Source organism: Hevea brasiliensis, chromosome 15, assembly GCF_030052815.1.
Source record: "Hevea brasiliensis isolate MT/VB/25A 57/8 chromosome 15, ASM3005281v1, whole genome shotgun sequence".
Taxonomy (NCBI): Eukaryota; Viridiplantae; Streptophyta; class Magnoliopsida; order Malpighiales; family Euphorbiaceae; genus Hevea; species Hevea brasiliensis.
The window spans coordinates 64,449,173-64,473,828 of record NC_079507.1 but is presented as its reverse complement, the minus strand read 5'-3'; the positions used below and the strand labels follow the sequence as shown (position 1 = coordinate 64,473,828).

The 24,656-nt window shown below is 33.5% G+C and overlaps 1 protein-coding gene and 1 pseudogene across 1 annotated transcript; both read left to right on the top strand.

Moving 5' to 3' along the window:
* Window positions 1-9,639: 9,639 nt before the first annotated feature.
* On the top strand, window positions 9,640-11,149 carry LOC110644171 (UDP-glycosyltransferase 79B3-like; annotated as a pseudogene).
* Window positions 11,150-18,081: 6,932 nt separating this feature from the next.
* LOC131173885 (probable E3 ubiquitin-protein ligase ZFP1) lies at window positions 18,082-23,312 on the top strand. Its single transcript, XM_058136533.1, has 7 exons — window positions 18,082-18,233; window positions 18,397-18,459; window positions 20,636-21,496; window positions 21,686-22,080; window positions 22,255-22,353; window positions 22,553-22,720; window positions 22,887-23,312. Exons 3-7 carry the CDS (start codon window positions 20,650-20,652, stop codon window positions 23,031-23,033), a joined length of 1,656 nt encoding a protein of 551 aa, XP_057992516.1. The 5' UTR covers window positions 18,082-18,233; window positions 18,397-18,459; window positions 20,636-20,649; the 3' UTR covers window positions 23,034-23,312.
* The last annotated feature ends 1,344 nt before the right edge of the window (window positions 23,313-24,656 follow it).

Below are 24,656 nucleotides of genomic sequence, written 5' to 3'. Positions count from 1 at the left end.
GCTTCTGAAGGACTATGATTGTACCATCCAGTACCACCCTGGGAAGGCCAATGTAGTAGCAGATGCTTTGAGCAAAAAATCTTTTGGCAGCTTGGGACACATATCAGTGGAGAAGAGACCGTTGATTCAGGAAGTACATGAGTTAATGGATGAAGGTCTGATCTTAGATATTTCAGATGAGGGGATATTATTGGCCCATTTTTCAGTGAGACCAGACTTGTGAGACAAAATCAGAGTTTTCCAACACAGAGATCTGCAATTGATGAAGATTATAGAAAGAGTACAGCAGGGTGAAGGTGGTGAGTTTGGATTTGTAACACCCTCCCGGTAACAACTCCGTACATTCTACTGTTCCGTTGACCGGTGTCGGTCCGGACAGTTAGAACGTCCGGAAAAATAATTAAACTTAAGTGAGGGACCATAATTAACTCAAATATTAATAAGAAACACTTTGTAAAAATTTTAGAAATAAAATACAATTAAGTCAAACGAGCCGGTGCCCTAGCGAGGGGTAACCCAGAGGAAAGTTGCGGTTCTCGCAACGAGGAGCCCTAGACCCGGGGGAAAAATTATAAAATAATTTTTGGGACTCCAGAGAAGGGTTACTGAGGTTCTTATGGCATTAGAATGCCAAGAAAATACCTAGAAAAATTTTTCAATCGGTACAGACAATTTTGACCCGTTAAGCCAAACGGAGGGCATTTTGGTCATTTCGCCTTCAGAGGTGATTTTTGGCCGACTTGTCCAGTTGAGTAAATAATTAATATGACATAAAATATGAATAAACATTACTAAAAATTGAATTGAAATCAAGTAGAAAAGAAAAGAAAAGAAAAATGAAAAAATGGGACTTTTGACATCACATGATGTCATTAAACTTTCTCTCCACCAATGACAATCAAGTAATTTCATTAAAAAGGGAAAATGAGGCAAAATTGAAACAAAAATTCTGTTCTTCTTCCTTCATCAAACGGCAGCCTCTCTCTCCCTCTCTCAACCTCCATTAAACCTCACTTCTCAAGCTTGATTTCTACTTTGTTTCACCACAAAACCCTAACCTCTCTTCATTAAAATTTTACCCCACACCTTAAACAACCTTTTGGCAGCCTAGAAAGTGAAGGAAAGTGAAGTTTAGAGTTGGGAAAAATCTGCCCTATTCAAGGTTAGTGCACTATATACCTAAAACTCTTTAATTTCATGAATGGGAACTTGAATTTAGTAAGAAAATGTAATTTAAATGAACAAAACTCTTGTGTATGTGTACATGAATTCCGGCTGCCCTATTGAAGGAATAGGAATGAATGTTTTTGATGAGCTTGGAGTGAACTAAAAACCATGTTTGAAGTTTATAAACATAAGGATAGTGAATTAGTAGCTAACTAAGGTAAATTGTATAAATCATGACTTTGAACTAGGGTTTTGGGAGTAAAATGTGAACTTGGTTTATGCAATTGTTAAAGAATATGCTAATGGTCAATTAGTGACCATTTGAGGAGATTTGACCATAATATGGACTGAAAAATAGCATGGTAAAGGGAATGACTATGCTGCCTAGGGACAGCAGCAATGGACTGAAATTTCAGTCCAATTACACAGCCATAACTTTGGCTGTGTTAGTCCAATTGGTGTTTGGCCAATTGGACATGAAACTAGGCTTATAATGGCACATTTTTTCTGAAGAAACCATGCCCAAAAGACCAAAGCAAGAGGACCAAAAGTTGGACCCAATCCGGATACCCTGCAACTGATTCTGCAGAATGACCAAATGAACAGTAACTGTTCATTTGGCCATAACTCACTGTAGATTTGGTCAATTGACCTGAAATTTTTACAGCAACAAGTTAAGACATAGAAAAACAACTTTCATGAAGGAACCTACCCCAAATTATGGCCAGAACCTATCCAACCAAGTGACTCTAGTTACTGTTTATGTTACTGTAGATATGGTCAATTCTGCATATTGGCAATCCGGCCAGCTGTGGCTTTTGGACCATATCTAGAGCTACAAAACTCCAAATGGAGTGATTAAAAAAAGGAAATTCAACTAGACAAAATAAGGAACAATTTTCATGTTTTCCATTTCTTCAAATTCCCATTGCAACAGTGTCCAATGGAACAGTAAAGTTGGGTCTTAAAAACTGAAATTTCTGCCCTATTAGATTTAAGTTGAGAAATGGAAATGGCAATCAATTCCAACAAGTTTTAAATACAAAATGTGGTGTGTTTGGGGTGTTAAAACCAATACACCTATTTTCTATCCAAAAGTCAACATTTTTGTTGACCAATGAGATGAATAGTGACACCAAAAACTTGAAATTTACAAATTGAAGAATTTAAAGGTTTCAAATGCCCTAGTATACCTAACATGATTGGTTTGGATAGTTTGGCATGCCAATAGGGTTCAGTTAGCGATCGCACATGGCAATATGCCATTCGGTGATTTTATGGCTTTTAGCCATTGACTTTGTATTGAGACTTGGCCTTGTGCTGATGTTATCTGACTTATTAGCCGCTACATTTACTGCCGGGAGATGCATATGTGACCGATGGTGTGACGGCCAGAGGTACTAGTTACCCAGTGCCAATTTACCCGTTATCCAGTCCAGTTGTCTAGTGTAGGTTACTTGGGCAACCAAATGGATGAAAGTGAACAAAGTTAATGAATTAATGTATATACCCATACTAAACAAATGAATCATACACATTCCCTACATATTTGTTTTCTTGCTATTTTCTTTTATTTTATTATTGCACCACTAAGCATTATTGCTTAGCGCGTTGCTTTTGCCACGCGTAGGTACCGAGATACAGATTGTGAGCCCAGTGGACCGCATAACCGGTGAGTCCATCCTGCGATTCTGCACGATGTCGTGTCACCTCAACTTCTGCAGTGCATTGGTAGGACACTAGGTGTCATTTTGACATTTTGTAACTTAATTTTGATTTTCTCATATGTAATTAAACTTGTGTAATTTATATTAATGTTCATGTAAATTATGAAAATTTTATTTGTGAATGGAAAAGTGAATGTCTATTTATGACTTGTACATGATTAATAAATGAGATGAATGATTGAGAAACGAATGGTTGAAAAATATTGAGATTTTGGATATTGGAGTTTGAAATGATAGAATACAAATATTGGAAGTGTTTTTAACAGGTTCCGAAGAACTGTTTTCTCCATTTTTAGCCGGTACTCCGCCGGATTTTCTTTAAAATCTTCGGAACCTCAAATAAATAATACTTTTGATAAATGGCTAAAATAAATTATATTTCATAAATTATATTCACAAGCATGGTATAAATTAATTAAGGTATATTAGAATGTGCCGGTACACTGTGTGGCATTACTTACTCGGGTATACTGTACACAGGTAAGGGGTGTCACAGGATTTGCTAATGATGGCGCTCTTATGCATGGTTCTAAGATATGTGTGCCCGTCGTGGACAATCTTAGAAATGAAATAATGCGAGAAGCAGACTATACACTGTACAATGTCCACCCAGGCTCTACCAAGATGTACTATGATGTGAAAGATAGCTACTGGTGGAATGGCATGAAGAGAGACATAGAAGACTTTGTGTCCAAGTGCTTGACTTATCAGAAGGTGAAGTTTGAACACCAGAGGCCGTCAGAGAAGCTGCAAGAGCTCTTTATCCCAGAATGGAAGTGGAAAATGATCACTATAGATTTTGTAACTGGGTTGCCTCATACCACGCGGGGATATGATTCTGTATGGGTAATTGTAGATCGTCTAACTAAATCAGCTCATTTCTTGCCTGTGAAAACTACATATTCTATTCCACAGTAAGCCTGGATCTATTTTTGAGAAATAGTTAAATTGCATGGAGTTCCTACTTCCATAATATATGACAGAGGGCCCCAGTTCACTTCTAGGTTTTAGAGAAAGCTGCAAGAGGCACTTGGCACGCAATTAAACTTTAGTATTAACTTCCACCCTCAGACAGATGGGCAGTCTGAAAGGACAATTTAAACACTAAAAGACATGCTTCGCTTGTGTGTTTTGGATTTTGGAGGTCAATGGGATGATCAGCTGCCCTTAGTGGAGTTTACCTACAACAACAGTTATCATTCCAGCATCAGAATGACACCCTATGAGGCGCTATATGGCAGAAAGTGTAGGTCTCCTCTATGTTGGATGAAAATGGGACAAGCGAAGGTGCATGAAGTTGACTTAGTGCAGTACACTTAAGAGATGGTTCCTTTAATTAGGGAACGATTGAAAACAGCTTTCAGTAGGCAGAAGAGTTATGCAGATCCTAGACAGAGGGATGTAGAGTTTGCAGTAGGTGATTACATATTCCTGAAGGTTTCTCCGATGAAGGGAGTTATGAGATTTGGAAAGAAGGACAAGTTGGCACTTCGGTATATTGGACCTTTTGAGGTTACTAATAGAGTTTGAGCAGTTGCCTATTGGTTGGAGTTACCACCCAACCTTTCTCATATTCATCCTGTATTTCACATCTCCATGCTTAGGAAATACATACCTGATCCTTCTCATATATTACAGCCGAATATAGTGAAGCTGAAAGAAGACTTGACGTTTGAGGAGCAGCCTGTAGCCATAGTGGACTACCAAGTGAGACAACTAAGATCAAAATAGATCCCTATGGTTAAGGTTTTGTGGAGAAGCCAATCAGTGGAAAAATGCACCTGAGAGTCAGAGCGGGACATGCATAGCAAGTACCCTTATTTATTCAATGTGTAATTTTGTTCTTTTATTCTGCCTTGTGTAAAATTCGAGGACGAATTTTCTGTAAGGGGAAAAGAATGTAACACCCCTAATTTTTAAATTTATTATTTTATAGGTAAATATCAATATTTTGTTTTATTTAAATTTTGAAAAATTATTTAAAATTTTTCAAATTTTAGAAATCAGGTTCGATTTTTTGAAAATATAAAACTTTGATGATTTTTAAAAATTAATTTGAAGATCACGTGGCAAAACTAAAAATATATTTGGACTCTATGAATTTTTTTGAGTTTTTTAGAATTTTTTCGAAATTTTTGTGTCTCGTTTTTTATCTCAGGGCAAAATAAAAATTCAAATTTTTGTATCTCGAATTAGACTGGCCCATTTTCTTTTTCCTTCTTCTTCTTCTTTGCACGCCCCCGACACCCTCCCTCTCTCTCACATTTTCTCTCTCCTCCCTCTCCCTCTATGCCGACCACCGCCACACGGCCCTCCCCCACATTCCGGCCCACCACCTCAGCCTTTCCCCCTTGTTGGCCGCCGCTTAAAGCGCTGGAAAAGTGTTCCCAAAGAAGCTTACGCGCACCGCTTCACTTTCTTGGGCTGATTTCGGCCAATCCGGCCACCAATCGGATTGGGTCTTATCCCAAAATACTTATACACCTCGAGAGCTTTTCATAGACACCAAGAACACCAAAATCCATCGAGCGGTTTACCCAAAATTTTGTCCAAGAAGTTTTAACCCATTTTGACTTTTGGGTTAGATTTCTCGAAAACCATAAACCCCACCAAATATTTGAGAGTACCGGAGTGCTCCACTCGCCAAGAGCTTCGTGGCAATCCCCATTTCAAATTTTCTGACACCATTTTTCGGTGGGTCCCGTGAGACTTTACACTATTTTTTCGAGCATTAAATGAGCTTAGAAAATTTTATAAAAATTATATACTAACCCCCGTGTTGTGGGCTTCGCGTAGGTACCTTCAATTCGTGAAAATTTAACAGTTGCTCAGGTTTGTAATTTCGGACCGGGCAGACAGGCTACCGAAAAAGTTTCTGAATTGGATCGAGGTTATAGGCTACCCCACCATTTTTAGATGTCTCGGACGTGTCTCCAAGGTCGTAATTGGCATAGGTAAAGCCGAACCCTCATTTTTCTTAATTATCTAGTGCTTGATTTCGATTAAAAATCTATAAAATATTTGTGGTAGGTTAGAAAATATAATTCCTTTTGCATTAGCTCTATAATATTGCTAAGGACCGCGAGGCAAAGTTTTAAAATTTTTAGAGCTCATTTGGGTAGTTTTTCAAAAGGGGTAATTATAGGAACTAAATTGTAATTTTTCAAATTGTGGTTGTTGACTATTTGGATAGGCCCAAGAGGGGCCATGTGATGTGATTGAGTTGTGGATGTGTGGATTGTGGATATAGAAGTGCATTTTGAACCTTTTTGTAGATTGAGAAAGTCTTAGGTATAGGGGAGACTCTGCCAGATTTTCGACACGACTTAGGGTGTCCTTGGTATTTTTTCAAGCTTGTATCAAGTCAAATATATTAAATAATTGCGATGAAATTTGTCAAGTGAGCTGGGACAGTCTTCCTCCTCCGTCCAGCTGCCGCAGTGACCGCGGTTAAGTCTGTGAGTAAAATATTAATTTTAATTATAATTTCAATATTATTATATGTTCAAGCATGCCAATGCATCACTTATAAATATGTATCTATGTAGTTAAATACTAGGCACATTTTATATTACATTCATAATTGACGAAGTGTCATAGATATTGTTTGTAGTAATTTAAAGCAGTGTGCGTGCATTAGCATACGTGTGGTATGATATTGGATATGGACAGGACGGGTAGACACGGCTTGAGAGACACTCGCTGGGACCCAGTCCTTTATGGATAAATCGGGGTAGACATGGCTTGAGAGACACTCGCAGGGACCCCGCATTTGGTTTATGAAGCGAAAGTCCGGCTTGAGAGACACTCGCTGGCAGAGGTTGGATTAAGAGAGCTGTATAGGGGATAAGCTCTTATATATGTACTGTTTGTGCAGTGTTGGGTGGGTGAGTGCTCCAAATTGCCTTTTTACTGCTATGATGTGGTTTGCATGAAAATTATGATGATGTTGCATTCCATGCCTTAGGATGCATTAGCTTTAGTTAGCTATAGAAATTATGATTAAAATTAGTATTTTACTCTATGAGTCGAACGCTTACTTATGTTCATCTATTTTTCCAGACTACAGGAGGATTACTTGTTGTGACTAATCTGCTCTTCTTCTTTACAGGTTAATTAGTAGTATTTGATGTATTTTGTATAATTGAGTTAAATTTTAGACTTCGCATGTGTTAGGAGTATTTTAATTAATTTGTGTATATAATATAATATGATGTTCAATTTGTAATATTATTAATTGCATGTAAAACTCAATTGGATGAGAAAGCTGAGCTCCCATTGGATTTTTGATATTATGAGCATGTGGAGGGTGAGCTGAGCTCCCCAATTTATTTTATATTGTGCTTACAGGTCGAGCGAGTCAAAAACTCTCCGTTGACTGGTCCATTTTATGGCTGGACTTTGTCTGATTGAATTCTTTAAATTGGGCCCAAATAGGCCTTAGGATTGGATTGAGGAATAGTTAGGCTTACTACAGGCCTCGAGGGCTTTAGGCTGGCCCAGGTCCTAGTGTCGGTTCGACCCATAAATTGAGTCGTGACTGAAATTATTAGATGCATCCGATACACATATATTATTTCTCTGTAAAATTTATTTTTTATATTACAAAAATAACTTATTTTTTTGTGAGAAAATAAATATTATTTTTTAATATTTTTAATATATCTAATAATTAATTCAAACGGTAAATTTGGTGTAAGCAATTGAGGAATGACCAACCAACAGATAAGGGCATTTAACGCTAGTATTTAATGTGTTGAATGAATTAAAATTAAGGGGACAGCGCCTTGGGGACAAGCAAGAGGAATTATCTATGGTCATTGTCACTGTTAAGGGCGCAATTGCCTTTACCATCTCCTTCACCTCTTTCTTACCTACTCTTTCTTACCTACTCTGCAGCGTCTATGATAAATTTCATTTATTGCTTCTATTGTCGTAGCCATGCAAATTATAGGATTTTTTTTTTCTTTTCTCTACATGGGCCTGATAAATTAAGACTTTAGAGAGTGTGTATATGTGGGCCCATCTATTTTCTATACTAGCTTTTTTACATGTGGATTTATTAATTTTTATTTTTAGTATTTAAATTATTATTATATTTATATTTAAAATTAATATTAGCTAATTATAATATGAGAAATATAAATTTAATCTTATGCAAATTATTAAAAAGCATATCTATAAAATATATTTAAAATAATAAAATATTAATGAAATAATTATTAGCATAGATTTACATTAATATATCAAATAATTATAAAAAATATTATAAAAAAAGCAAAATAAAATAAAAAAATATACTTTCATTTAAAAAATTAAAATCAATTCATTTTAAATATGATAATAACAATTAATATATCTTATTATTTTTCTAATTTGCAATATCTAGAGTTGATTGTAACCATTTTGAGACTTGAATAAATAATGAAATAATATTTCTAGTGTAATAATATGAAATTATTTAAATAATATAATGTACAATTATTATATATAAATAGGTTTAATGTGCAGGGGTGATATTAAAAGAGATAAAGTTATAATAATGATGTAAAATTTTCTCAAAAATAAGGCACATTTGAAATTATAACAATGATATAAGTATGTATTTATTATTTATTTAATATGAAATAAATTAAAATAATTAATTTTTTATGAAAGAAGAAATATATTTAAACTACTCACTCTTTATCTCTTCATAGAAATTGACATGTGGTAATAGAATGAGAAATCATATTTACTTTTTATAAAAAGTAAAATGAGGGACCTATATTTATTGAAATTATACATATAATCCAAGTGAATTACACACATAATACTGAACATAGTGATCTTATGAAAAAAAGATACCTAAATTTTAACTTATAGCATAAATCTTTTTAACTTTAGTTGAGTTAACAGAAAACTCCTTTGACTTCTCCTTCCTGTTTTTTTTTTTTTTTTTTTTTTAATTTTTTTTAATATAATTTCCCACCCACCTATTCTACTTCTCCTCAAAAATTGGTTTTGGCCTTTTCTTCTTTTTCTTCAAAATTAGTTTTTGTTTTTTGCTTCTTCTCCAAAATTGATTTTGGCTTTCTTCTTCTTCAATACATTTTGGGCAATAGATCTCCTGGTTTATCTAACCCAAAGCACTGGTGCACTCTATTAAATATAGGCCTCACAACTCTCTTCAGGGGTTTGGGGGTTTCTGCTTGAATTTACATTTGAATTTGCATCACTTTTATTATATAATTTATAATTTACCTTATGAGTGTAGCTAGAGCATGCATCAACTTTAAAGCTTTTCCAAAATATTACTTAATAAGTCGTGCGTTGGTTTAATTTAATTATATTATTATATTAATATGTTTTATTTTATGAAGATGAAAACAAACAAATATTTTAATTAATTTAATTTAAAAAATCAAGGGATATTAGAAATATGATAAAGAGATTTCAAATAATCATGTTTTAATTTTCGATTTAATGAAGTTTAATTAAATTCTAATTCTAAGATTATCAATTTAATTAATGACATGGTGAAAGATTAACATTTTTATCAGATAAGCAAAAATAAAAAGAAACATAGCGATTTGATTTCAGAGTGAACACTACGACTCTTCTCAGCGTATCAATAATTATTCCATCCATTACCGACTTTAACAAATTTTCTTTTTAATACTGATACTATGAGTATATTTTTTTCTAAATTTGTTTCATCAATATATATGATGGAGCTCCTTATGGCCTTGCAAGTTACAACTACCACATGTGATTTATATAAATCCAACCAAGAAAAGAAACCTCCATCTCCATGAACTAGATCTAAATCTAACCAAGAAACACTCCCTGGCCTTCTGGAAAAAAAAAAAAAAAAGAGTCTACCCAAGAGCTCAGATTTTCACCTAGTGATGTTCCCATGGTTTGCTGTTGGTCACATGACCCTGTTCCCCCACCTCTCTAACAGGCTTGCAGAGAGAGATTGCTTCATCACCTTCTTGCTGCCCGCCAAAGCCATACAACAATTACAACACTTCAATCTTCATCCTCATCTCATCACCTTCCAACCTCTCACCGTCCCTCACGTCGATGGCCTCCCTACTGGCACCCAAACCGCCTCCGACATCCCCATTCAATTAAACCATTTGCTTGCTACAGCCCTGGATCGCACCCGTGACCAAGTCGAAACGGTAATATATGATATCAGACCTAAGTTGGTTAATGTAGCCCACTGGGTGCCGGAGATAACAAAACTCCTTGGGATTGAGGCCATAAACTATTCAGTAGTTTCGGCTGCCTCCATTGCAATTGTACTAGTCCCGGCACGAAATGTGCCTAAAGATAGGGCCATCACCGAGGCTGAACTGTTAGTGCCACCTTCTGGCTATCCATCGTCAACTATCGTTGTTATTTGTATCGCAGCCTTTCGGCGAAGGAATAACTTTTTATGAAAGAATCCCCAAAGCAATGAAAACAAGTGACGCACTAGCTATCAGAACTTGCCATGAAACTGAAGGGCAGTTGTGTGATTACATTGGGAGTCAATATGGAAAGTCGGTGTTTCTAACCAGACATGTCTTGCCGGAGCCATCTAAGAGACCGTTAGAAGACCGTTGGTGTAAATGGCTAAGTGGGTTTCAACGAGGTTCAGTGGTGTTTTGTGCATTTGGAAGCCAAATCATACTGGAAAAGAATCAGTTTCAAGAACTGGTTTTAGGGTTCGAATTAACAGGTTTGCCATTTTTAGTGGCCTTAAAACCGCCAAAGGGTGCCTCAACAGTGGAAGAAGCACTGCCGGAAGGGTTCGAAGAGAGGGTTAAAGGAAGAGGAGTGGTTCGGGGTGCATGGGTACAACAATTAATGATCCTAGATCACCCATCAGTAGGGTGTTTTGTGAACCATTGTGGATTTGGGTCAATGTGGGAGTCTTTGATGAGTGATTGTCAACTAGTATTGGTGCCACATTTGGGTGACCAAATCTTGAACGCCAGGTTCATGGCCCAAGAGTTAAAGGTGGCAGTGGAGGTGAGAGAGATGAAAGTGGGTGGTTTTCTAAGGAGAGTCTAAGCAAAGCCATCCACTCTGTGATGAATAAAGGCAGTGCAGTGGGTTCAATTCTGAAGGAGAATCACAGAAAGTGGAGGGAGATGCTGGAAAATAAAGGGTCGATGAGTAGTTACGTTGATAAATTTGTACAAAATATGCAACAACTTGTCAAATAATTAATTTCTCCTGTAGTCAACTTGTTATATATTGTTTTAAAAGGCTTTCCTCCTCTTCTCTCCTCTCCTCTCCTCTCCTCTCTTCTTTTTCTCCTTAATTTCTCTTCCTTATATGACCATTGTTAAGTTTCTGGTAGTTGCCCTTAAATTGATTTTCTTTATTTATTTATCAATTTTTAATAAACTCTCAAATATTTGATCATTTAAAACAAATCTAAGTTTCTTTTATCATATTTATGTCCATTAGAAATATACATAAGGTTCTCTTTACAATGTTGAGGTGTTGCTCTTCCTTATTACTAGAGTTTTATTTTTTCTCTTTATTTTCTGTCGTATTTGAATGGATTCTTTGACCATTTGAAATACAGCGTGGATCATTAAATTTTTTTTTTTTTAGAAACTTTAGATCTTTAAGAGTAGGCAATGGTTTTCTATCAATGTAGCTTGGTATATTGTAGCCTATTTTTTCATTACTATTTGGTGATTTAATTTTTTTCTGTAGAGGTAGCAAATTTCAGAAAAGATAGAGTTATTTGGTTGTATAAAATGAAAAAAATTAGTTAGTACTCAAAAACTTATTCTTCTAAAGTAAAATTCTTTAATTGTCTAAAATGAAAAAGATTAGTTACTACTCGAAAAATTATTTTTCTCTGCTCAAATATCTTTAAACAAGAGATTTTAATTGTCTATTTCTATGATATGCTATCTTAATATTAAAATTTAAGGATTAACCAATTATGTAATTAAGTTAGTTTGTGCTTTTGCAAAGCTATTTTATCATTTTAGAATAAGATATATAAAATGAAAATATTAAAATTATTTTAATTTAGAATCACTTCTTTCATTAGAATATTTTAACATTTCTTTTTGTTATTTAATTTCAATTAGGGTAATTATCACTTGAGGTCTCTCAATTTTATGAGTTATTTTTATAAAAATTATTTAATTTTAATTTTTTTTTAAATTTATTCAACTTCAATTAATATCATTAAAAGTCAATTGTGACCAAGTATTACAGGTTTTTATGTTAATTTAATTAATTTTCACTCATAGTCACTAAACTTTAGGAATTTTTTAATAACATCACTCAATTTTAGTATCATTATCCAATTTCAATTTCTTTTCGGTTAATCTAACTAATTTAATTATTTAATTTTTTTTAAATATATATTTTGAGATTTATTTTAAAAATTTTAAATTTAAATATTTTATTATTGAATTTGAGTATATTTAATGTAATACTATTTATTTGTAATTTTAATTGTAATTTTAAGTAATAAATTAAAATAATTGACCGTAGGTATACCCTTTTGAGCTGTTATACTTGAAATTCAGGTTCCGTTTATTTCACGAAAAATATTTTTCTATAAAATATTTTTCACATTTTCTAACCTTTAGGGCACTTAGGAAAATTAGAAAATATTTTCTTGATCAAAATAAAACTAAATCATTTTTAAAGAAAATAAGTTCATTTTTTTTAAAGAGAAAATTATTTTTTATTTTTAGATTTTATTAAAATGTGAAAATACTATATATATATATATATATATATATATTTAATAAATATTTACCATTAATTTAATATTACAACCAAATAATAAAAAATACTTTTAAGAAAAATACGTTTTTACAAAACATTTTCAATGAAAAATATTTTTCTGTGAAACAAACTGAGTGTGAATAGTAGACGCCATTGGGATTTTATGGATTCACTTCAACTTTAGATTTCGGGTATAAAACTTATTTTCTTATGGTAGTTTCTGTTATGTATCTTCAATATTTTCTTAAGTGTTCCTTTGCATTATTGACAACATTGCTTCTCATTTGGAAAATGAATTTGCATGTTTGTAAATGGATGAGATGACAGTCTCTGTCCTGCTCCTATCATTCTCATGAATTTTGACTGTTATTGATAATTTCATCTGTGATGATGTCCTGTTTTCTACCTTTAAGTAGAATTATCAATATGAAAATTAGAATTTGATCAATTTCATGTCTCCTACCCTCCTTGATTTTCGATCCATGAAGGGACAAGAATCCAATGCAAATTGATACTGTGGTGCCAGAACACTTGTATTGGCAGTGTGAAGCACAAAGCAGTTATCTATGTGTATGTGTGTGTAAATACTTGCATTGAAATTATGCACTGAGCACCAAAACGCAACGTGTGTGTGTGTGATGAATGCGCTTTTGTACTAAAAAAGAAACCTTTTTCAATATATCAGGAACAGGAAGAAGCTGGAGAGGAAGTAGAAGAAGAGTCTAAAGAGGAAGTTGAAGAAGAATCAGAGGTCAGGGTACTCTTTGGCACATCGTAATTAAGCATGTTTTGATATGGATTATACATAGTGATGAAGAAGAGAAAGGACTCAGTGAGTCCGTAATTTCTTATTGTGTGCAAAGTCATGCCTGTGGATGACTCTTTTAAACCATGTAAAAAGCTTTGTTTGGTGTAGTTCCAGATGTCAAATTGAGGAAGGGACCAGATGAACTCATAATTCACTAATTCAGCCATCAATGTATTGGTAGAGAAAAACTAACAAAGAAAATTATATGAATGAATCAATAGATAGACATGCAGCATATCAAAAAAAAAAAAAGGCTAAATATGCCGAGTGGTGATGAAATTAGATTTTTGTTTGAAGGAAAATGCTTTCTATAGAAACTTGGATGAATAAACCCATTATAAACTGTAACTACCCAAACAGTGGTATTAAAAGCCTTTTTGTTTACCCTCTGATTAGTAAGCGTCCTTATTATTCCTGGTTAGTAAACATGCAAAGAGTAAGAATGGGTTTTCATTCCCATTTCTCGATTCCAATTAAGAAAAATGGGGCCCTTAGCATGATGACATAACCCTTTATGAACTACAACAAAGGAGACTGATGGGTTTGGAAACAGAATGATATAAGATGAAGAAGATGTTAAGCAACAAAGCAAATGGTTTCCGTGGTTGTATAATATGCATTTTGAATTCATTTGATGGGGGAATGCATCTCTTTAATTTGGAAGTTTTTGGAAGTTTTCTTGACAAAAGTTTGCCCTATTCTTAACAAATTCATTTTTTATGCCAAGAATTCTTCCCACCCTCCTCTCCCCTCCCCTCCACCAAAACCCCACCCCCCCCCCCCCCCCCCCCCCCCCCCCCCCCCCCACCAACTCTTTCCCTTTTGGAATATTTGTCATTCCAAATTATTTTCATTTTGAGAAGTTGAAAACACAACTAATGTCAAAATTGGAGACATAGTTTTGAAGGCTAAGTGTTTAATGATTTGTGAAGGATGACCTATTGAAGCAAAACTCCTAGGGGTTTGTGAAGTCACTGTGGTATGTTAATTGCTTTGGCCACTAAAGAAGTTCTGAAACCGTCAGACAGCACAAGAAACCTTGGATGATACAAGTGGACTGAATATGAGCTTTGTCTCTTGGCAACCCTATCCCTGAAATTGTAGAGGAGAGCTATTGTCATGATGCGTTCTGGTAGTGCACTAGGATGGGCTTATGATGATGAAGTAATTTAGAGGATCTCTTATGATCTGTCATTAATCAATAAGCCCTGCGAAGATTGAGTCGTGGTTTTACTTTTTTAAAAAACTGGGCAAAAGAATAAGTAAAATGAACTTTAGTTTTGTAGTTAATTATCTTATATCATCATTTGTTATGGTCACTAAGGAAACTGTAGTGCTCCTTGTGAAATTATAATTTATCATTTGCCTGCTGCTGTCCAATACCGTTTTCACGAGGAATTGTAGTTTGTTAGGCCATTTCTGCAGTTCAATTTCTGCTGTTGACTTGACCTGTTGTTGCATCACTATTTTAATTACTTCTCTCTATATTCATAATAAGTTAATATGTTTTCCTTTCTGATTCCTCAGCATCATTATTGATCCTGGCAAGCAGCTACTTAACCTTTCTTTTTGTTAACTTGTCTTTTTTTAAAAAAAACAAAGAAATTTTATTAATATTAGAAACCAGGAAAAATTTAATATGATCACCCCACATGATCAAACTAAATCTCAATGAATAGACTTCTTCCAAATTTCTAACCTAGGCATGACATGTTAAGTGAAAAAAATCTGTTGAGAGAACGGGATACAAAGATAAAATGTGACAGAACATATAAACAAACAAGAAACAAAATAGGTTCCAAATACAATAGACCAAGGTAAAGGATTAAAACAAAACTACAACAGATCTAAAAATGCAGTCTAAAGGTGGAATACACCCAGCAATCTCTAAATATCCTTTCACAAAAATTGTTACTACACAAGCAACCCCAAACAATCAACAATGACCGGTAAGCATCACTTGGAAGTAGCTGTTGCATTAATAGAAAAAGCTAGCGGTACTTAATTCTCCACCTTTCAGCAAAACTCAAACAACAACACCCTCGCAGCAGTAACTAACAACATAGCTAAAACAGAATCACAAAGCTCACGAATAAGGTTCAAACAGATCAGAGGCACCAAAATGATAACCAACAGCACCTGTTCTTTGCATAATGCTTTGATTTCCTCTGCATAATTTTTTGTGCTCATCTTTCTTCTAGATGCTCTATCTTTTCATGGTTTCACTTTCATCTATCTGATCTAAGGTTGCTCTTGCAGAACGCTTGGCCCTGATAAGATAACAAAGGGCAGAAGCGGCTAGGAAACAAGAAGAATAAAAGGCTGGTATATGGTTGTTGCTGTTGATTAAGATTAGGGCTAGTGCTGTGAATTTCTTCTATATATAGAAAGTTAATATTAGTTCCATTTTATTCTGTCAGCCAAATTAAGAACATAAGAAAGCTGAAACTCGCAAGTATAAGCAGATCACGAAAAGCCAAAGAACATAATCCGTTAATGAAAAGAGTTGCGCAGAATGTTTGGAGGGATTTGGTAATGGATGGTCATGGCCGTGCTCATTGATCCTCATGCATACTTTTGAACAAATATTAATATAGAGGAGAGAGAAAGTTGAAGATGGTGGTGCAGGTGGCGTCTGATTAATCCTATAGTTTGCGGCTACAAATTAGAGGACCCACCACCACGTATTTTTTTTTATTAAATAATCAACTCTGCCTCCCAATAATATATATGTCCGTCAACTTCAACTCCAAAGCCCGCCTATTGGAGGAAAATTCAATTAATTAATTTAATTTTTTTTTTTTTTGTGTAAAAATATAATAATATACTTTTCATCATCATCATAATAGCATGCTTTGTTTGAAGGATTAAATTTTTTCATATTTTAAATTAGTTGTAATTATATATATTTATTATTAAATTATTGGTGAAGAAAACAATGCTTTTTCTCACACGGAGAAAACAATAAACTAATAAATAAATCTCTGCCAAAAAGCTAAATTAGTTATTTTATTTAGAATTTCTGTATGAAATAATCAACTAATAAAAAGTAGATATATAATAAAAATATAAAAGCAATTATAATTCTGTGAATTCTATTTTTATATATATATTAATTTCTCATTAATTAATTATTCTATCACGGCAATAAATATTGAAAATTAACAATAAAAATTATACAACAATATTAATTTTATTACTTATAAAACTAACATACAGTTGCAACATTATTTTAAAAAAAATTATCAATGTTTGAAATGTAAACTTGACTTTAAATTTACTTCTTATCCCTATTATTAAGATATTAACTTTTATTTTTAAATATTAATAATGAATTTATTATCTCATTCTCCTCTATTAATTATTTTTTTTAAATATCTCAATTTTGATAATTTGCAATTAATTGAATAGAAAATTAAAAATTAATGCGATGCACTTCATTTTATTAAAAAATCCTGACATTATTTTTTGTAAAATAAATTTTATTTTTTTAATAATTATCATTAAATAGGTGTTAAAATTTAATGATTTGATAAAATCTGATTTAAGGGTGAAAGAAGGAAAATATAAATAATCATAGAAAATACACATAAACTATTTTTATCTAAAAGAAAGTATTATTTAATCAATGTAATAACCACATCTTTAGGTGACTTAATTGTCGAACCAAGTTAGACTAAGTAATTAATAATATTAATATTAAAAAAAATTATGAAATAACCTCATAAATAACATAAATTTCTTAAAATAATATTTATAATCCATTCTATAATGTTATCTCAATAATTTTTCAGTATAGTTAATATTTATAATTATCATAATTTTCAAGAGAATATATTTATTTGACATATGACTCGAATAATTTGAATTTGGTAGCCATCTTTTTGATGAAAACAGAAAAATATTATTCATAAAGGAAAAGAAAATTATATAGGAATTTCAAATTAAGATAAGATGAAAAAAATAAAATGATTTAACATAATAATAGAAATAAAAATAAATTTATTATTAAATAAATAAGTTTAAACATATTAGAAATAAATAAAAAAGAGAATTAAAAAAAAAAACAGAGAAAATAGGAGTATTGCTTGCTTATTAGCTTTAAATTAAAAGTAGGATTAAAAAGTAAGGAGCAATAGATATAGAATGATAAGGGAGTGTAAAATCTTAAATGTTAAAATTTAAATTACGTGCCACAATAATAAAAGGTTTTTTTTACTATTTTTTTTTAGATTTTTATAAGTATTTTCAATTCAATTAATTAAGATTAATCTTATTCACGTGAAATCGATTTATTAAAAAGTAAAGTATTCTCAATAAGTAAAATACTCCCATTAAATATTTTTTTTATTCATAACATTCGATCTCTCTTAAGAGATAAAATTATCGAATTACTAATACCAAATAAACATTAACCGATTATTAATACCAAATATACATTAACTATTTTTTTAATAAAAATTTTAAAAATAAAATTTAAATTTATCAGAATAATAATATTCCTTTAATTACGTAAGCAAGTTCTCTATTAGTATTCCCTCCTTTGGTCTGACAAAGTTTTTGACAATTTGTGAAATTATAGGGGGAAAAAAATCCAAAAGTGGGTATTAATATTAAATAGACTCTATTTCCTATTTAATTAAAAAAAAAAAGGGAATACTGAGTTCGCGTCTTGTATTTGTATATAAAATAATTAGAAACAGCAAATCCAAGCGAGTCCCTCCTTCCTTCCTCTCTCTATCTCTCTCTCAGAATTTCTGCGGGAGATCTCAAAGTGTTCCTCTAATTAGGTTTACTTTTCTTCCTCCCTTTTTTTTTTGTTTAAATCTAGGGTGTCAACCGATTGCATTGTGGCCGTTAATTTCAATTATCTAATCTGTTTTTTGTTTGTTTGGTTTTTCACTATCCAGGCCTTTGAATTTTTAATTTTTAAAGTTCTTTATTTTTTTCCAGGTATTCTGTCGCAATTTATCCATCGGTGAAATTCCAGCCCTTGATTTTGTTAATGTTAACAAGGTACCGATCCCCCCTCCCCTTCCCCCTTCTCTTTGTCTGTTATTACCCATGTATAAATTTTGCAGCTTTATTATTGTCAAAGTTTTGCCTTTCCTATTTCAATTGCTGGTTTTTCTGGTAAGTTTTTTATGGGTGAATGGCTGGCACTTATAATGAGTACATATATATATATATATATATATATATATATATATATATATATATTTCGGTGGTTTACTTTTGTATTTTTAGACGTTAATGAAAATGGCTTAAGGCTAGAGATTCAATATTTTCGTAGGAGAATTTCCTAGGTTTTATTTTTCTTCCTTCACTGGCTAAATGGGTATCGTTAAGATTATGGTATTGGGATTATGAAGTTAAGATTCAATTTTTGAAGCTAACTTAAAATCGTACATATTTTCTTTGGTTTTTCCCTTAATTGTTTTTGTTGGTTGTATTTGGTGTTATTTATGATATTTTCTCCTTGGTTGTTGCTATTGGAGGTGAGGATGAAGGATTGACAATCTAAACCTATTAGTTAGACCTTGCCACTCTTTTGAGTGTGTTTCAGGTGAAAATCCATGATATTGTTCGGAATGAGAAAGAGTAATTGTATTGTGATTGGGGTGGGTAAAGTAATTTGTTTTGGAAGCACGTAAGATATTAGTTTTGTGTTTTGTGATTTTTCTGAATTTCTTTGGCATCATGTGGCGGAAGTTGCTACTATCTATAAAACTGCTTGAAATTTTGACACAAAAAGATAGGAAATTTCTAGGCATTTCACATTAGGACTGAGGTCCTATGATGTCAGAAGGGGGTTCATGACAAATTGGCAAGCATAATGCTTTAAAAATTCTGTATAACTATTCCTCATTGCACAATTCTAAAGACATCATGCGGAGGTTGAAATTTAAACTGAAATTGATTGAAACTTTTAAGAGGATGGAAGGTTTTGAGGCATCATTACTAAGTACTTATGATATCATATTACAGGCCCTAGCCGGTCCAGAATCAAGTTAAGAGAACAAATATAAATATTGTTTGGTTATTAAACTTGCTTTTGTTAAACATTTTGTTATCTGCATCAATCTTGTTGGTGGATCTTTACCTCAAAAGAGGAAATCCAATCTGCCTTTCAAGGGTAGGCTTTTTGTTTCATCTAGTTGTGCTTCGTCTTGGAAAATTTGGGTCTGCAAGTGGTTGGAGATGGAGCATTATGTAGACCCGTGGAGATTTTTTGGTTATCTGTTCAGAGTTTGGCTGGATTTGTTGTGACTTGCTCATGCATAAAGTTAATGCATATTTTGTTTCATTTATAAAAAATGACCTGTAACTTGTGTCCCATTCAGATTTTTGAAAGGGCAAGAGGTTTGCAGTTATATTCCATACTACTAACTGAGTATGGGTCATTATCTAGAACATATATTTCAATTCTACCAACTACCCTAGGAGCTCCAATATAGCAGTAGATTTCTTAGCATGACAGGGGGATCCTGTGGTGTAGTGGACTTGAAATTATCTTAGCATGAACGATCAAAAAACTCTCCCTCTCTCTCTCTCTCTCTCTCTCTCTCTCTCTCTCTCTCGTTTGGACATGATATTCCTATTGCATTGAATCATGTACTTTGGGAGATTGGGATCTTCCCCTGCATTCTTACACTCTCTTTCTTTTCTGTTTTTGCTTGCCCCAACAACCCTTTCCCTCAAAAAAGGGTAACTGTAGAAATAAATGAAATTATATTTTTCATATTTAACCCTTAAGTGGAACATTTGAAGAGACTTTAAAAAAATTCTTTCTGAAATTTGGGGGACTTCTGAAGTACTTTTTAATTATTATGTATCTTTTTTTTTTCTTTGATGCTGTAGTCTGTCTAGTTTTCAACTGTTTTCTAGAATGGGGTGCTACGCACAAAGTTACAGTTATAGATGATGTCAAAATGTGGAAAAGTGATTTTTGGTATCATTTATTGCATTCCTGTTTGAGAATTATGTTTAACATGTGAAGAAACTTTGATATTGTCTCACTTATTTTATTTGCATTTTTAATGGACTGGGTACACATACATCCCGTTATGTATTTCTGGACAATCAGTGTCTTATTTCTCATAGTTACACTGCAAATTTTGCATGAGTATTTTTTGCTTTATTATTCCAACTAATTTGGATTTAATCTTGTGAATGTAATTTCTGGAAGCAGGGATAATTTGAGTTATGGGACAGAGGAACATGCTATGCGCTAGTCAGATTGATCTAGAAATGGATAGGCAAGGCCAGGGATATCTACATCCTGAGCCTTGCATTCTCTTGGGGGGCATAACCAACTTCCCACAGCCTGATATTCAGACAGTGGTTACAGCTTCAGGGGGTACAACTAATGTTGATGGCCATCATCTACCAGAGCGTTATGACAATGCTATTTTTTATGGGATGCCACAATACCATGGTGTTCAACATCATCATCAGCATCATGTGCCAAATCTTGACTTAGGTGCTGCTGCTGCTGCATCCAACTTCTATGTTCCTTACATGACCCCATCTGCTGGTATTCCTTTAAGTCACCAGTCTTGTGATCATTTACCATCTTCCACCAATTATGGAGTCATTGGAGTTTCAGCTGATGAGTATGGAACAAACAATAACTTCATGGATAGTGCCAGAGGTTCATACAAGAGAAAGAATGCTGAAGGCAACTCTGGGAATTTCCAGTATTTCAATGCCTCAGCAAGCTCCAGTTCTTCATTTACCCCCTTAAATACAAGACATCCTGATGGGTTTCTTCTTATGGATGCTGCATCTTTTGCCCCACCTCAGTACAGAGGGAACAGTGCTCCATCAATCAGGGAGCTGGGATCTCATAGAAGTGTGAGGAACAGATTAGGTGCTACTGGGCTCGATCCTGTTCTGGCTCACAACCAAAATCACTTTATTCAAGGAAACTATATGAGTCAGCCCTTTCAGCCATCTGGTTCTCTATGGTTGGATCAACAGCTAAGCAATAATTCCAGTGACACAGGAGCCTCAGCATGGACCCAGAACCCAGCTATTACTTACATGCATGGTACCTTATGCATATCTAGTTATTTATATTCTTTGGGTCCCATAATATATGATGGAATTCTATCTGAAACTTAGGTTCAATTACTGTAAGGATACAATTAAGACCAAATGTATTTTATTAACATGAACATATGAACTTACTAGCTCTTTGTTCTTCTTCTTCTTCTTCTTTTTCTCTTGCTTCTTTTAGGGAACAATGTCAGTGGGGTTGAGACCGGAAGCATGGGTCCACAGCATTATCATGACCTGTCTGGCAATAGAACTAACTCGAGTTTCTTGCATCCCTCTCCTGCCAACCTCCGGCACCACAATTTTCATCACCTTTCACCTCCTGTTCAAGGAATGAGAGGCCACAATCTTAATGTTCTTCCTCAGGTACCAGCTGCTTCATTTAGAGGTCCTACAAGCTATGTTTCACAGAGCAATGTCAATCCGTCTCAGGATGGTATGGATATAGGAGTTAGGCATCCAGGATCTGTCCAGCCAACAAGCCTTAGGATATACAGACCTCACCGTGAGGGAGTTTTATCAGATACAGCTATAAGACACCGCAATGTTCCTCATCTTAGAGTCTTACCAACTGATGTAATGTTTCTCCCTTACCTCAGCAAATTTCTTTCAATAAATCCTCGATGCAAGTTGTGTATTGAATTGTGATAAAATTTTATTGTTATCTAAGGTGAAATCTATGCTATACTAAATTGAATATGTTTTGTCTATTCATTGAAGAGGCTAAGACATGGCAATTGATGTGTGCAGGGGGTAGCTGTACTAGAGTTCCCTGACTATTATGAGGTAGAGAATTATGTTGACCATCACAGTGATATGCGCTTGGATATAGAGGATATGTCTTATGAGGTAAGTCTGAAATACTTTGATCACTGTTACTCTATGCCATAGAAAGCTTGATAGTATTGACAATTGAAATAATTAGAAGTTACAAGGTTCTATGAGCGTTAACATAAATTTGAATGATATAGAAAAGTGAAAGCAAAAAATTTTGAAAAATCTGGGAGGCATCTTTTCTGTGATTTCTAACGTTCAAATTTTACTGCAGGAGCTTCTTGCACTTGGGGAGAGGATTGGCAATGTGAACACTGGATTATCAGAGGAAACCATCAGAAGTAAATTGAAGACACGGAAATGTTTATCATCACCGATGTCAATCAATCTGGAAGAGGCAGCTTGTGCGGATCAAGAATCTGATGCTTGCATTATATGCCAGGTACTTAGAGAGTTGCATTCATATTAGTGGAAATTTTGGAATATATTTTATTTACTAATTTCTGATATCTTGGAGCATTGTTTATAAAAAAAAATAAAAAAAGGAAACTTTTTCTCTCATTGATTTACTAGGTGTACATTTTCTTCATCTTTTGGGACTTTTGCAGGATGATTACAAGCATCAAGAGAAGATTGGCACTCTCGATTGTGGACACGAGTACCATGCAGATTGCTTGAAGAAGTGGCTGCGCGTGAAGAATGTCTGCCCAATCTGCAAATCTGAAGCATTGACTGCAGAAAGGAAGGATGTATAGGAGCAATGATGTCACCCTTCCCTTCAGGAAATAAAAAAATATTTATAGGAAAGGGGTGATGGTTGTGGATGGTCAATTAAACATTGCTGTATGTTCTTTCTGCTAATTATTTACTATGGGCGAAGTTGGTATTTTGGTATGTTTTTTGTACATTTAAATGCAGATAATACAACTAACAGTCTCACTGTGAATCATTTGTTTGGTGGTCCTGTATTTATCAAACTTGTACAGACTTACTCATTAAGCATTTGCGTGCTTGTATTATTAACTTTCTGTTAATGCTTCATTTTCATGTTCAGATTGACATTTTTTCTGTAACTTTGACATGATTTTATGTGTATCTGATTTTACAGTATTAAGTGGGATGTAACTTTTACAGAAAGGGGCCCTAAATGTCGATTTTCCCTCCATTCTATTTGTCATCAAATTTGGTATTAGCGTTTTGAAGGTCTGGATATTGTTAGATCTGGGGAATAAATCAATCTGTTGCCAGACTTAGGGGTGGCCATGGTTCAGGAACCGTTGGTTACGGTTCCTGAACCGCCGGTTCAGGTTCAATGAAATTATGAACCTGAATCAAATCGTCATGGGACGGTTTGGAAGACAGTTCTTGAACCGTCGGTTTCGGTTTGAGTCCTGGTTTAAAATGATTTAGAGGACAGTTCGAAAAATGACAATTCAATATGGTTTGAAAGCGGTTTAGGGGCGGTTTAAGAGCAACTTAAAAGAAAAAATTAGAGGAAAATTTTATTAATTTAGAATTTAAGTTATATTTGTAAAAATATTTTAATTTTTCTTAGAAATCTTTCAATCAAAATAAAATAAAAAAAATAAGAATAAAAATAACTTGTTTTTAAGAAAAATTTAATAAGCAAATACTTGAACTTATTAAAAAATTAGAGATAAAATTAATTTAAAAAAAAAAGAAAAATGTGCATGAACTTAATTTTGCTTTTGTATCCCTTTAGGATTTAGAAGGGAGATTGAGGTGATTTGGTCATGTGAAGTATAGACATAGGAAAGCTCCAATTAGACAAGTAGAGCATATTGGTTTGAGGATAGAATGAAAATAATAGGTAGACCTAAACTGACTTGGAGGAAAATAGTACAACATGACCTAGAAGCATTACACATTTCCGATGATTTAACCCAAAATCGTTTAGAGTGGAGAAAGAGAATCCATATAGCCGACCCCAATAAATTTTTGGGATAAAAACTTAGTTGAATTGAGTATTATTTGCCTTTTTTAAAATAATTATATGATAATCGATAATTAAAAAAATATATAAAAAAAAATTAAAATAGAGGGTATTGAAAATTTTATTGAAGATATAAAATAATAACAGAGTAATTGAGATTGTATTAAAAATTTCAGTGAGTATAAAAGTAATAAAGTAGGGAAATTGTGAAAGTACTGAGAATTAAAAGGAGTGTAGAAAATAATCATTTAGAAAATCTGAGAGAAATTGAAAGAGTATGAAGAATTAAAGAGTGTTTAGAGAATAATTGTGTAGAGAATTAATGATATATATATATATATATTATTGAATTTTTTTGTATTTAAATCGCCGGTTTGATCCGGTTCGAAATCGTCGGTTCAATCCGGTTCACAACTGCCAGTTC